Source organism: Lathyrus oleraceus, chromosome 5, assembly GCF_024323335.1.
Source record: "Lathyrus oleraceus cultivar Zhongwan6 chromosome 5, CAAS_Psat_ZW6_1.0, whole genome shotgun sequence".
Classification (NCBI taxonomy): Eukaryota; Viridiplantae; Streptophyta; class Magnoliopsida; order Fabales; family Fabaceae; genus Lathyrus; species Lathyrus oleraceus.
Genome location: NC_066583.1, coordinates 84,180,193 through 84,195,726, shown reverse-complemented (window position 1 = coordinate 84,195,726; position 15,534 = coordinate 84,180,193). Strand labels below are relative to the sequence as shown.

General features: G+C 37.5%; 1 protein-coding gene across 1 annotated transcript; it reads left to right on the top strand.

Annotated features, from left to right (window-relative positions):
* The first annotated feature begins 385 nt into the window (after positions 1-385).
* Positions 386-910, top strand: LOC127078865 (uncharacterized). Its single transcript, XM_051019285.1, has one exon. It carries the CDS (start codon positions 386-388, stop codon positions 908-910), a length of 525 nt encoding a protein of 174 aa, XP_050875242.1.
* The last annotated feature ends 14,624 nt before the right edge of the window (positions 911-15,534 follow it).

Below are 15,534 nucleotides of genomic sequence, written 5' to 3'. Positions count from 1 at the left end.
CCTAGAGAAATCCTCAGCCTTAGATTTATGTAGCAACATTAGATAACGGTAAGTTCGATTATTAGTCCTTTAGGTTCGGTAATCTTTAAAATAACGCGATACGATTGTGCACATGCAGTCACGAATCCTATAGATATACTAGTCACACGATCAAGTTTTTGGCGCCGTTGTCGGGGACTAATTTAGTCGATATCGTAACTCCAGTGTTGTGCAGTATAGACTAAGGCACTCTTTTCTCTATTACTATGTATCACCCAAATTTTCTCTATGATTATCACTCCCAGTATTTTGAGGAATCGCAAGATTCCTATAAATCCGACCTGGAAATACTAATGGAGGATTTCATTACGATGCAAACTCACTCTAGGATAGAATCTTTGATGGAATGTTTTGTGGCTACAACGAGGCATTGGAGACTCAGATCTCCCTGCTTGCACATACACCTCTAGGACCATTCCCGGAGAAACATGCATATGTTATAACAATCACCAGTGAAATATATATCGAAAATCCTAAGGAGAGTGATAATGAGGAGGGTTCAGGTGAGAAAAGAGTAGAGATTGAGAATGATCCATTTACACCGCCCGAAACGGAAGTTGTCAAAGAGGTAGAGAAAGAAGCACTATGTGTTGTTCCTCCTCCCTATAAATCTCCAATTCCTTTTTCGCGAAGGTCTGTGGAAGTTAAGATAGACCCAAAATCCGAAAGGTATGAGGAGTTATCGGAAAATATTGACACCAATGCACCTTTATTTGAGATTCTGAATAAGAAGAGAAAATTCGAAGACCGTGAAAGTAGGGAAATCGTTAGTATTAAAAGGGGCAAGTTAGACTTTGAGGTGGTGGATGAAAAAATTGAATCCAAACCTAAAAAGCTAGCTTTCAGGATAGAGCCAGTACCACCACCATAAGTTCAGAAGGATAAACTACCTCGCAGAAGAAAAAGAAGAAAAGGTGATGGATATGTGAGATGGCTTGATAAGAGGCCATGGAAATCGAGGATAATTAAAAGTTAGGTTGAGGATTCATCCTCGAAATAACCACCATGAGTACTTACACTCCTGAGTCATCGCGCTATCGACGTAAAACATAGTGAATATTTCCTATTTTATTAATGTCATTTTTTATCTATCCATTTTATATGTAAGTTTTATTTTATCGGTTCGTCGCATTTTTGATTGATTAATTATTTTTGAGGCTATGTGTTCCATTAAGCAGCAATATATCACTCATAAGCCTTTAAAAATAATTTATAACCGCCAATTTTCCTTCTTCCTGAGCCATAAAATATATAACATGTTTCTGAAGCTTGTGGTGTTTGCCACAACCCTCATGGCGTTCACTATAAAGCTAAACCGATTTTTTTTTATTTTAGGCTCGTGGTGTTAGCCACAAACCTCAGAAACACAAAAATGTGAATTTTAACACACATCCCCATATTTTCCCATTTTTTTCAACTTCCAAAACCCATTAACTCACCTTAACCACTCCCCACTAACACCCTTCATCTCCAACCTTTCAAACTCCCTCTCTAATTCACTTATTTAAACTCTCATCACCTAATCCAACGACCTTGCCAAACCTCAATTGAACCCCATTCTAAAATTATTCTTCACACACACAACATGCCTCAAAGAGTCCAAGCTAGAGCAAGAAGGCCAACGACAGACTTGTCAAATCTCGCCTTCATTGAAGGTGAAGTTGGAAAATTATAAAAGGAGAGGTGCTTGAAGTTCAACAAACGCTCAGTAACTCCAACAAGGTATGTCGACGAATCTTGTCTACGTAAGTTAGGACTACTCGGTAGTGTATAATGGATACTAGATAGACTTGATTTAATGCATTTTTGTTCGTTAAATGACGCTACCTACGAGAGGTTGACTTTGGAATTTTTAAGTTATTTCACTTATTATACACCTATGGTAGATCAATACTCTTCCGACACGGTGAGGTTTATAATGTTTAATATGGATTATGAATTGAGCCAATATACTCTTGGGGACATGTTATATTTTCCCCATGGGGACGGTATAGCTTATGCCTGCCCCTCGGAAGAAGAATGATAGTATGAAGCGTTCCATTTTTGGTAGCAATTGACTGGTGAGAGGACTTCTCATTGGGAAGGGCTAAAAGCCTGACATACCCATAACCCATCCATACACTATGTGCATCACATATTAGCCAACACGATTTTTGGCCGAATAAACAACGGTAGGGTGAATTCCAAAGAGCTTTTCTTTTTACAAGCTACATTTGCACCGACATGAGTCAATGCGACTCCTTTCATGATGGCTCATTTGCAGTTGCTTTGTGCAATAAAGGCCACCCCTTTATGTATAGAAGGTCTAGTTACCTCCATAGCCCGCACACTAGTTTTAGATGGTGAGATTCCAACTATACAGCCCCTTCCGACGCCCTGCCTGGATATCGATTCCTACCGAGCCCAATGCTTAATTAAGGCCATGCGGGACGACATATACTCTCTCATGGTTGGAAACCGCAATATTATGAGTATCATCCTACCTGTCCACACATGCACAGATGTGCATAACAAGAATAATTGGCTTTATGATCTGACTGCCCCTGAACCCGGCCATCCTGCCCCTAATGACATACATGTGCAGGATAACCAAGGCAGTCAAACAGATAATGAATAAGATGAGATGGAGCAAGATGCTCCCACTTCTACTAACACACACACACACACACACACACACACACACACACACACACCGTACACGATTCTTCTGAAAATGTTGCAGGTACATCATCCAGGCATAGTCCCAGAAGAAGAAATGTGGCACCTGCCACTCTTGATGACATCTATGCTGAAATGCTGCAACGTATTGAATTAATTGCTCAGCGCGACCATCAAATTTAAAACATGGAAGCTCAACAAATCGAAATGATGCAAATCCTTCGCTAGATGCAGCATGACCAACATGATTATGCTTTCAGGAATAAACATAACATGTCAGGTTTGATCGATGAAATAGTAGCACTGACAGTGCGTGTGGAAGATCTACAAGACTATACCTCTTATATGGGTACGCCACCTCACCAACCTGGAAATAGTAGACATGGACGAACACGTGGCAGAGGCCACCCGTAGCAGATTTTCCAGGTTCTACCTTTCTTTCCTATCTTATGTCATTGCATTGGGGACAATGCTCGGTTTAAGTATGGGGGAGGAAGCTTTACCGCTTTTATTTATCACTTTCTAGGTAGATTTGATTATTGTTATTTCCTTTGTTAAATTGTTAAGTGTTAGTTGAGTCAAATATCAATGCACTATCGAGTCTTTATGCGTGGTTTCTGTTATTTACTGATTCTCCCATTTTCTTAAGCCATACCAAACTTTTGGGAAAACCTTGACTTAGAAATACAATACATCTTTTGAAAATTCTAAACTATAAATAAAACTTAGGTTGGAATTATAGATATTTGGAAAAACTTTACAAGATTGGTATCATTTTAACACCTTAAATCTCCCAAGTATAAGATCGATTTGAGTACTTGTCATGTCGTAGCCTTAAATTCTATCCTTTAATATTCCTTAAGTAGTTTATCTAGAAGTCAACACCATCCTAAGCACACACTACGCAAGAAGTCGATGCAAATAAGTGTATGATCTCAGGCTTAAAAGAGAACAAGATTTACAAAATTTATGATAAATGTTGTTCCTTCTAAGTTAGGTGACCCTCACTCGATCATTTAACCCAACGGTACAATCATCTTTAGCTGTTATTTGATCCAAAGTGTGAGAAAAAGAAAAAAAATAATAATGAGATCATAGTCACTAATAGATTATCTTGCTATTAGTGAGAAAGGATAACGGGCTTAATGTGATTGCAGTAGAATGAAAAGAAGGATAAAAAATAAGGATTAGTAAGATAGACTTAGGCATGATGACATGATTCAGATGGGTTTGTATAGAAGGGAGACTTATGACTACACGATTGTGATCATGTGGTCCAACGATACCCTTAGTGTGGAAGTTAGTACCTGTTGATGCACTTTTTGACCGAAGTATAGTTTGTAGGCTAGAATGAGTATCCGAATGCAATTGTATTTTTTACGAGTCTTGACACAATATGCTGCAAAATTTTACAAAACTCTTTTATTCATGTGTGCAGCATTTGCTTGATGACAAGCAAAGGTTTAAGTATGGGGGAGTTTGATAACGCGAAAATGTATCGTATATTTGACTTGACTTGCATTGCTTATTACTTGTTTTCCATAGTATTACATCGTACTTTATGTTTATTTAAGGTATTTATCGAATAAGAAGTGTCTATGTAAGCAAAGCGAGAAAAGAGCAAAAAGGAAAGAAAAAGGGAAAAAATTAAGAAAATGAAAGAGGGTGGCGCCCACCACCACATAGCTAAAGGTGGCGCCCACCACAAGAGCAAGGTGGCGCCCACCACCAAATGAAAGGTGTGGCGCCCACCACATGAAACAAGGTGGCGCCCATCACTACAAGTAAGTATGGTTCCCTCCACCTTAAGTGTGGCACCCACCACCTTAAGTGTGGCACTTGTCACCTTAAGTGTGGCGCCCACCACCTTAAATGTGGCACTTGCCACTCTCATGTCGCACCCGCCACGAAACTCATTCCTCCTTGTTTTTCTCCATGTTTTTCTCCACGTCCCGTTTAGATCGTTCAACCAACTGCTCCCACTAAGAGATCTTCAAGGCTACTTTCAAGGAAGGAGTTGGGAGTATATATTAAGGTTTCGGTCACCAAATACGGGGTGTGCACTTTTAGCCAGATTTTTATTGTTAGCATTTTAGGCAGATATTTACCTATAAAGTGATAGATTCTCCATATTGGGGACTATTACGACTTTAGTTTTAGCAATTGAATTTGATTGTAACGGTGTACCTGATTTGTCAAGCGTGCCGACATTGTTTGAATTCAAGAACCAACATTAATTCCAGATTTTCTGTCTATATTCCAGGTTTAATTTTTATTGCTATTCTAATTGCTTATGCCTTGTCTTATGTTTAATCATTATAATATCATGTTTGTTCTCGAAAACATGTCTGGTTAAACCAAGCGATATCGGTATGTAAAGACTGTCAAAGCGAAAGGATTCGTAAATAATTGGTGTTGACTTTTGTAAAATATTATTTTCTGGTTATAGTTTCTTGTTTTCAATTTAAAACTGTTTTCGTACAAGAGTACAAAGTAAACAAAGGTTACGGTCAATAAAAACGAGAGTTTGAGGTTTTAATCGGATAGCTGAAACTAGACATTAATTCTAAATACAACGAGAGAGCTTTAGGATTAATTAGACTTTATTTATTTCGGAAAATTACGCTTAATTCAAATGAGACAGCGAGAGCGAAGCATTCTGGTTTAAGAATATAGTTAGAGTCAATAATCACGAGAGTGTGAGACAAATTCTTTTAAATAAATAATTTCTACTGAAGAGTATTTTGATGTTTAAGTTACCCCAACTATCTATCGAATCCCTGAAATTGATGCGCTACATACCGGTATGCCGCTATTGAATATTTATATTAAAATTCTGTTTTTGTTAGTAGTTATTTCTCTTCGTCCCTCAACTCCTAGAGAAATCCTCAGCCTTAGATTTACGTAGCAACATTAGATAACAGTAAGTTCGATTATTAGTCTTTTGAGTTCGATAATCTTTAAAACTATACGATACGACTGTGCACTTGGAGCCACGAATCCTATAGACATACTAGTCACGCGATCATGTTTTTGGCGCTGTTGTCGAGGACTAATTTAGTCGATATCACAACTCCAGTGTTATGCAGTATAGACTAAGGCACTCTTTTCTCTATTACTATGTATCAACCAAATTTTCTCTATGATTATCACTCCCAGTATTTTGAGGAATCGCAAGATTCCTATAAATCCGACCTGGAAATATTAATGGAGGATTTGATTGCGACGCAAACTCATTCTTGGATAGAATTTATGATGGAATGCTTTGTGGCTAAACAAACTCTTTAGAATAAAGAATTTACAAAACAAAGTATCTATACCAATGAAACCCTTGGGCAACTGAACACTATGGTCGAGTCCCTCGTCACTCACAACGAGGCATTGGAGACTCAAATCTCCCTGCTTGCACAGACACCTCTAGGACCATTCCCTGAGAAACATGCGGATGTTGTAACAATCACCAGTGAAATATCTACCGAAAATCCTAAGGAGTGTGATAATGAGGAGGGTTCAGGTGAGAAAAGTGTAGAGATTGAGAAAGATCCAACGACACCACCCGAAAGGGAGGTTGTCGAAGAGGTAGAGAAGGAAGCATTATGTGTTGTTCCTCCTCCCTATAAATCACCAATTCCTTTCTCGCGAAGGTCTGTCGAAGTTAAATAGACCCCAAATCCGAAAGGAATAAGGAGCTATTGGAAAATATCCACACCAATGCACCTTTATTTGAGATCCTGAATAAGAAGAGAAAATTAGAAGATTGTGAAACTAGGGAACTCATTAGTATTAAAAGGGGCAAGTTAGACTTTGACGTGGTGGATGAAAAAATTGAACCCAAACCTGAAAAGCTAGCTCTCAGGATAGAGCCAGAACCACCAACACAAGTTTAGAAGGATAAACTACCTCGCAGAAGAAAAAGAAGAAAAGGTGATGGACATGAGAGATGGATTGATAAGTGGCCATGGAAATCGAGGATAATTAAAAGTTTGATTGATGATTCATCCTCGAAAGAACCACCACGAGTACTTACACTCCTGATTCATCGCACTATCGACGTAAAAAATAGCGAATATTTCCTATTTTATTATTGTTATTTTTTATCTATCCATTTTATATGCAAGTTTTATTTTATCGGTTCGTCGCATTTTTGATTGATTAACTATTTTTGAGGCTATGCGTTCCATTAAACCGCAATATATCACTCATAAGCTTTCAAAAATAATTTATAACCGCCAATTTTCCTTCTTCCTGAGCCATAAAGTATATAACACGTTTTTGAAGCTTGTGGTATTCGCCACAATCCTTCTGGCGTTTGCCAGAGAGCTAAAACGATTTTTTATTTATTTTAGGCTTGTGGCTTTCACCACAAACCTCAGAAACACAAAAACGTGATTTTTAACACACATCCCCACATTTTCCCATTTTTTTCAACTTCCAAAACCCATAAACTCACCTTAACCACTCCCCACTAACACCTTTCATCTCCAACCTTTCAAACTCTCTCTCTAATTCACTTATTTAAACTCTCATCACCTAATCCAACCACCTTGCCAAACCTCAATTGAATGCCATTTTAAAATTATTCTACACATACACACACACAGCATACCACCAAGAGTCCAAGCTAGAGCAAGAAGGCGAACGACAGACTTGTAAAATCTCGCCTTCAGTGAAGTTGAAGTTGGAAAATTACAAAAGGAGAGGTGCTTGAAGTTCAACAAGCGCTCAGTAAATCCAACAAGGTATGCCAGATAATCCTTTCTATGTAAGTTAGGACTACTCGGTAATGTATAATGGATACTAGATAGACTAGATTTAACGCATTTTTGTTCGTTAAATGACGCTACCTACGAGAGGTTGACTTTGGAATTTTTAAGTTCTTTCACTTATTATACACCTATGGTAGATCAATACTCTTTCGGAACAGTGAGGATTAGAATGTTTAATAGGGATTATGAATTGAGCCAAGATACTCTTGGGGACATGCTGTATTTTCCCCATGGGGACGGTCTAGCTTATGCCTGCCCCTTGGAATAAGAATGGCAGTATGAAGCGTTCCATTTTTGGGAACAATTAACTGGTGAGAGGACTTCTGATTGGGAAGGGATAAAAGCCTCACATACCCATAACCCATCCATACACTATGTGCATTGCATATTAGCCAACACGATTTTTGGCCGAATAAACAACGGTAGGATGAATTCCAAAGAGCTTTTCTTTTTACACACTGCATTTGCACCGACACGAGTCAATGCGACTCCTTTCATGCTGGCTCATTGGCAATTGCTTTGTGTAAGAGAGGTCGCCCCTTTATGTATAGGAGGTCTAGTTACCTCCATAGCCCGCGCACTAGGCTTAGATGGTGAGCTTGCAACTATACAGCCCCTTCTGACACCCTGCCTGGATATCGATTCCTGCCGAGCCCAACGCTTGATTAAGGCCAAGCAGGACGACATATACTCTCTCATGGTTGGAAACCGCGAGATTAGGAGTACCATCCTACCCTGCCACACATGCACAAATGTGCATAACAAGAATAATTGGCTTTATGATCTGACTGCCCCATAACAGATGTGCAAGATAACCAAGGAGGTCAAATAGATAATGAATAAGATGAGATGGAGCAAGATGCTCCCACTTCTAATGAAACACACACACATACACACCACACACGATTCTTCTGAAAATGTTGCAGGTACATCATCCAGGCATAGTCCCAGAAGAAGAAATGTGGCACCTACCACTCTTGATGAGATCTATGTTGAACTGCTGCGACATAACGAATTAGACGCTCAACGCGACCAAAAAATTCAAAACATGGAAGCTCAGCAAACCGAAATGATGCAAATCCTTCGCCAGATGCAGCATGACCAGTATGATTATGCTTTCAGGAATGAACATAACATGTAAAGTTTGATCGATGAAATGGAAGCATTCACAGTGTGTGCGGAAGATCTGTAAGACTATACCTCTTATATGGGTACGCCACCTCACCAGCCTGGAAATAGTAGACATGGACGAACACGTGGCAGAGGCCACCAGTAGCAGATTTTCCAGGTTTTACCTTCCTTTCCTATCTTATGTCCTTGCATTGGGGACAATGCTCGGTTTAAGGATGGGGGAGGAAGCTTTACTGCTTTTATTTATCGCTTTCTAGGTAGATTTAACTATTGTTATTTCCTTTGTTAAATTGTTAAGTGTTAGTTGAGTCAAATATCAATGCACTATCGAGTCTTTATGTGTGGTTTCCGTTATTTACTGATTCTCCCATTTTCTTAAGCCGTACCAAACTTTTGCGAAAACATTGACTTAGAAATACAGTACATCTTTTGAAAATTCTAAACTATAAATAAAACTTAGGATGGAATTGTAGAGATTTGGGAAAACTTTACAAGATCAGTATCGTTTTAACACCTTAAATCTCCCAAGTATAAGATTGATTTGAGTACTTGTCATGCCATTGCCTTAAATTCTATCCTTTAATATTCCTTAAGTAGTTTATCTAGCAGTCAACACCATCCTAAGCACACACTATGGAAGAAGTCGATGCAAATAAGTGTATAATCTCAGGCTGAAAAAAGAAAAAAGATTTACAAAATTTATGAAAAGTGTTGTTCCTTCTAAGTTAGGTGACCCTCACACGATCATTTAACCCAAAGGTACAACCATCTTTACCTGTTATTTGATCCAAAGTGCAAGAAAAAGAAATAAATAAATAATAATGAGATCATAGTCACTAATTGATTATCTTGCTATGAGTGTGAAAGGATAATAGGCTTAATGTGATTGCACTAGAATGAAAAAAGGATAAAAAAGAAGGATTAGTAAGATAGACTTAGGCATGATGACATGATTCATATGGGTTTGTATAGGAGGGAGACTTATGACTACACGAGTGCGACTATGTGTTCCAATGATACCCTTAGTGTGGAAGTTAGTACCTATTGATGCAATTTTTGACCGAAGTAGAGTTTGTAGGCTAGAATGAGTATCCGAATGCAATTGTCTTTTTTACGAGTCTTGACACAATATGCTGCAAAATTTTACAAAACTCTTTTATTCATGTGTGCAGCATTTGCTTGAGGACAATCAAAGGTTTAAGTATGAGGGAGTTTGATAACGCGAAAATGTATCGTATATTTGACTTGACTTGCATTGCTTTTTACTTTTTTTTCCATAGTATTATGCCGTACTTTATGTTTATTTCAGGTATTTATCGAATAAGAAGTATTTATGCAAGCAAAGAGGGAAAAAAGCAAAAAGGAAAGAAAAAGGAAAGAAAAAGGGAAGAAAATAAAGAAAATAAAAGAGGGTGGCGCCCACCACACATAGCTAAAGGTGGCACCCACCACAAGAGCAAGGTGGCGCCCACCACCAAATGAAAGGTGTGGCCCCCACCACATGAAACAAGATGGCACCCACCACTACAGGTAAGTGTGGTACCCATCACTACAAGTAAGTGTGGCACTTTCCACCTTAAGTGTGGCACTTTCCACTCTCATGTGACACCCGCCACGAAACTCATTCCTCCTTGTTTTTCTCCACGTTTTTCTCCACATCCCGTTTAGCTCGTTCAACCATGCTCCCACTAAGAGATCTTCAAGGCTACTTTCAAGGAAGGAGTAGGGAATATATATTAAGGCTTCGGTCTCCAAAGACGGGGTGTGCACTTTTAGCCATATTTTTATTGTTAGCATTTTAGGTAGATATTTACCTGTAAAGTGATAGATTCTCCACATTGGGGACTATTACGAGTTTAGTTTTAGCAACTGAATTTGATTGTAACGGTGTACCCAATTTTTCAAGCGTGTCAGCATTATTTGAATTCAAGAACCATCATTAATTCCAGATTTTCGGTCTATATTCCAGGTATAATTTTTATTGCTATTTTAATTGCTTATGGCTTGTCTTATGTTTAATAAGTATAATATCATATTTGTTCTCAAATACATGTCTGGCTAAACCAATCGATATCGGTATGTAAAGACCGTCGAAGCGACGAGATTCGTAAATAATTGGTGTTGGATTTTGTAAAATATTATTTTTCAGTTATAGTTTCTTGTTCTAAATTTAAAATTGTTTTCATACGAGAGTACAAAGAAAACAAAGGTTATGGTCAGTAAAAACGAGAGTTTGGGGTTTTAATCGGATAGCTGAAACTAGGCATTAATTCTAAATACAGCGAGAGCGCTTTAGGATTAATTAGATTTTATTTATTTCTAAAAATTACTTTTAATTCAAATGAGACAACGAGAGAGAAGCATTATGGTTTAAGAGTATAATCAGAGTCAATAAACATGAGAGTGTGAGACAAAGTCTTTTAAATAAATAATTTCTACTGAAGAGTATTTTGATGTTTAAGATTACACCAACTATCTATCGAATCCCCGAAGTTTGATGCGTTACATACCAATATCCAACTATTGAATATTTATATTAAAATTCTATTTTCGTTAGTAGTTATTTCTCTTCGTCCCTCAACTCCTAGAGAAATCCTCAGCCTTAGATTTACGTAGCAACATTAGATAACCGTAAGTTCGATTATTAGTCCTTTGGGTTCGATAATCTTTAAAACTACGCGATACGACTGTGCACTTGCAGTCACGAATCCTATAGACATACCAGTCACACGATCACACCTTTCATTTGGTGGTGCGCGTCACCTTGCTCTTGTGGTGGGCGCTACCTTTAGCTATGTGGTGGTGGGCGCCACCCTCTTTCATTTTCTTCCCTTTTTCTTTCCTTTTTCTTTCCTTCTTGCTCTTTTCCCACTTTGCTTGGATAGACACTTCTTATTCGATAAACACCTGAAATAAACACAAAGTACGACGTAATACTATGGAAAACAACTAAAAAGCAATGCAAGTCAAGTCAAATATACGATACGTTTTTGAATTATCAATACCATGTTAGTCCTTTTCATCTAATTAATAACGGAAAAACTCAAAAATTGGTCCCTAAATTCATCGCTAATTAGATGTAAAGGACTAATGTAGTACGGTTTGAAGAGTTAAGAGACCAATATATATCTTTTTAGTTAAGGGATAAAATGAACCTCAAGGTTAAGATACAAGAATAAAAACAATTAAACTATTAAATTAAGTATTTGACCATTTATACTTTTGTGAAAACTTTTAGTTCTTGAGTAAATAACTAAGTGATTTTCACTTCAATGACAAGACATGACCATGGAAATCACCTTTCTTAACTTCTTTAAACATAACACACAATTGAAATTGACACGCATCGTTGAAATTTTCTTCAACATCTAGGATTTTATCGAATTGGTATTTTAATACCTACATATTACATGATCATGTTCCCCATAATTCATGTTTATAGGATAAACATGTTGTGGATCATAATATCTACTAGTTATATGTATGTTGCCATTTCCTCGACGAACTTATAATGTGCTTGCATTTTTGGATAAACTAACTCTTGGGTTGTTAACTCTGTTTGGTCATATTTCATCTACATCATTATTAGTTATTCAGGTGACTCTGAAGTGACATAAGAAATATTTGTTTGATTTTAGGGGGAATAGGTAGAATTATTATCATTTTATTTAATTAAAATAATGTAGAAATGAGAAATATTATGGTTTGGGGGGAAAAAGAATTGTTGGTTAATTTAAGGAAAAGGGTGGAAACATAGAGAGTTGGGGAAATTGGTGGAGATAATTAGAAATGAAAATAAAATTATGTTTTTAATTGTTTTAATAGAAAATATTGGGAGAAAAATGGGGGTGCGTGAGAAGTCTTGGAAAAAGTGAGAAGTGGAGAGGAAGAGGAAACCATAACTAGAAGAAATATCCATATTGAGTTCCAGCCTTTTTATGCAAAATTGAGGTAATGGGAGAAATTATTCATCAATAGGTGTATTTTCATGAAGGATGGAGAGGGATCCTAACCCTCTTCCTTGTTTCATTTTCCTTCCTTAATTAATGAGGTTTTGGACCTTGAGATGGTTGTGTAAATCTCTCTAGATCATTATGTTATGATTTTATATTTGTATGGTGTTAATTGATGAATTTCGTATGAATAGATGTGCGATAATTTTGAATTATTTTATTCTTGTTTAAGGGTTTTGATATGATGTGCTTAATGATGATTGTGATATATTGATGAAATAAATATCAAATCTATGTATTATTGATGTGTTAAATGATGTATGATTCATTATGATGGATTGTTGTGAGTTTTGGGTGTTCTAGAATCGAAATTGGAGCTTTGAGGGAGCTCTAATGGTTGAAAATGCAGATTCTTCATTCTGCACAACTGTGACGGGCGTCACCTTCGTGACGGGTTAACCGTCATTGCATTGGATGAGTTGATGGGTGTCAACAAGATTATAGACCACCCATCATGGAACTCAAGGGCGAGTTCTTTGCCATTCGTCAGTGTGATGACCAGTTTTGGGTCGTTGACTCAATTTTTAAAGTAGATGTTGTTTTTTATTATTATTCAATGTTGTTTTGATGTTGTTGATGATATTGATGAGTTTGTTGAGTTATAATTATATATTATGCTGAGTTATGTTGAGATGAGTATCTCAGAGAAGAACTACAGTGATGGCCTTGTATTGGCGATGATTTGGGTTCAGAGAAGGACCGATGATGATTTGTGCATTGACCTTTGATTTTTTTTTTGAATTTCATGCATCATGTATATTACAGACAGGTGTACGGACTTTGGTCTAGGGACGAGTTGTTGGTTCAGAAGAGGGGACCAATGATGAGTCTGGGTTCAGAGAGGAATCAGGTTCAGAGAGGAATCATCGATGAATGGATGAATCAGTAACATAACTTTGATGTCCAAATTTGGTACCACATGCATTGGAGTAGAAGAGTTAATGTATTGCATACATATCTGCATTGTGACTGAGTAATTATTGTGAATGACTCATATGATTGATGATTGTTATGCATTATGATACTAGTATGCTTCAGATTCTCAATTTTTTGATACCATGCTTTGGCACCTCTGAACACTTTGATTATGAAATACACAGGTTTCTCTGCCCTGTCAATTTCTTGGACGGGAACTGAGTTAACCGCCTGATCAATGACCGAGAGGTAGAGTAGCAACGACGACACCTCTCTTAGGCGAAGCAGAACGGAAGGCGGTGTGAGGAAGTTCTTGACTTTGGTGAAACCATCCTCGCACTCGGGGGTCCACTCAAAAATTTCCTTATTATTTAAGGCGACAGAGAAGAGGATGGATCTGTCATCTGCGCGTGAAAGGAAGGAGTATAAGGTCGTGAGGCGACTTGTGAGTTGTTGCACTTCTTTTACGTTAGTGGGGATCCTTATCTTGATTAATTCTTGGAACTCATTTAGGTTGGCCTCGATGCCTCTCTATGTCAGTATGAACCCCATAAAATTCCCCGTCTAGACCCTAAAAGAACATTTGGTGGGGTTTAGACGCATATCATGCTTCTAGACTAACTATATGACATCTTTCAAATCCTCTGCATGATTCTGCCTCTCGATAGTTTTAACTATCATATCATCGATGTAGACCTCAAGGTTTCTCCCTATCTGATGGGTAAAAATAGAATCCATGAGGCGCTGGTAAGTGGAGCCAGCGTTCTTAAGACCGAAAGGCATGACATTGAAGTAGTAGTTGCCTGATCACATTGAAAAACACCGCATATTTGACTCGGATTGCACATGTTTATTAGGTCTTTATTATCATTTTGCTTGTGTTATGCTTTCTTTTTTGTTGTTTTCAGGTATTTAGCTCTTTCAGGACCTTTTTAGAAGAAACGAAGCAAAAAGACAAAAAAATTAGGGTTTTCGGCAAATATTGTACTCGTGGCATTCTGCATGGCGGCCGCTATAGGAGAAGCCACGACACATCAACCCTCAACTAGGAGGAAACTTCCACGATCCCATGAACTTCCCCATTCACTCATATGGCGGGCGCCATGGAGGGATGGCGGGCGCCACCTTTGAATTCCACATTCCCATTAAAGAGAAGTTGAAGGGCATCCTGGTCTTTACATACTGTTGAGTTCCTCTATAAATAGGTCGTTCTAGTTCACTTCCAAATCATCCAACTTAGTTTACAACACTAAGACTATAATATCATCTGTAAAAGCAGTAATCCGTCACATCGAGGGGTTATCGCACCTTAGTGAAATTGAGTTGGAGCACTTTGATTTTGCTGTCGTCTTTATTTTCAAAGTCAAAGGTTTATTTACTTCCTTGTACCAGATTTAAAGCCTCCGTTTGGAGAAGGTTCTAATTTAATCGCCTTTTTATTTTACTTGCCATGCCTTACTTTATTTAATTCCTTGTCATGCTTTACTTTATTTAATTTCCTGCCATTGTCTTTACTTTATTTAATTTTCTCGCCATTATCTTTATTGCTCGTTTTAATTGTTTTACACGCTTTACTTGTTCTTCACGCCTTACATTCTAAACCTATTTTCATCATGTTCAATATCGTTGTATTTGTTTCTATTACCATGTATGGCTAAATCTTTCAAAGGTTAGAATGTAGGATCGCGGTTAAATAGATGTTTCACATATTGCATCTGTTGAAATGATTTAGGGGCTGTTTTGATTTTTAATTCGATTTTTCTGAAACAAACTTGGTTAATTTTAACTACTCAAGGAGTGCGAAAGCACCCTGGCTTAGTTAACTAGGAATTTTTATCACTTTAAGGAAAAACGATTTTTGAAACTGTTTTCGGGCGCTTTGATATATTTAAAATTAGGAAACTCCTTAGGTAAACTTTTCAAATCAAAATCACTTTTCAACTAAGCTTACGAGTCTTATTTCTTAAAAATAGGTTTACTACTTTAGCGTTTTGCGCATCTTTTATAAGTGA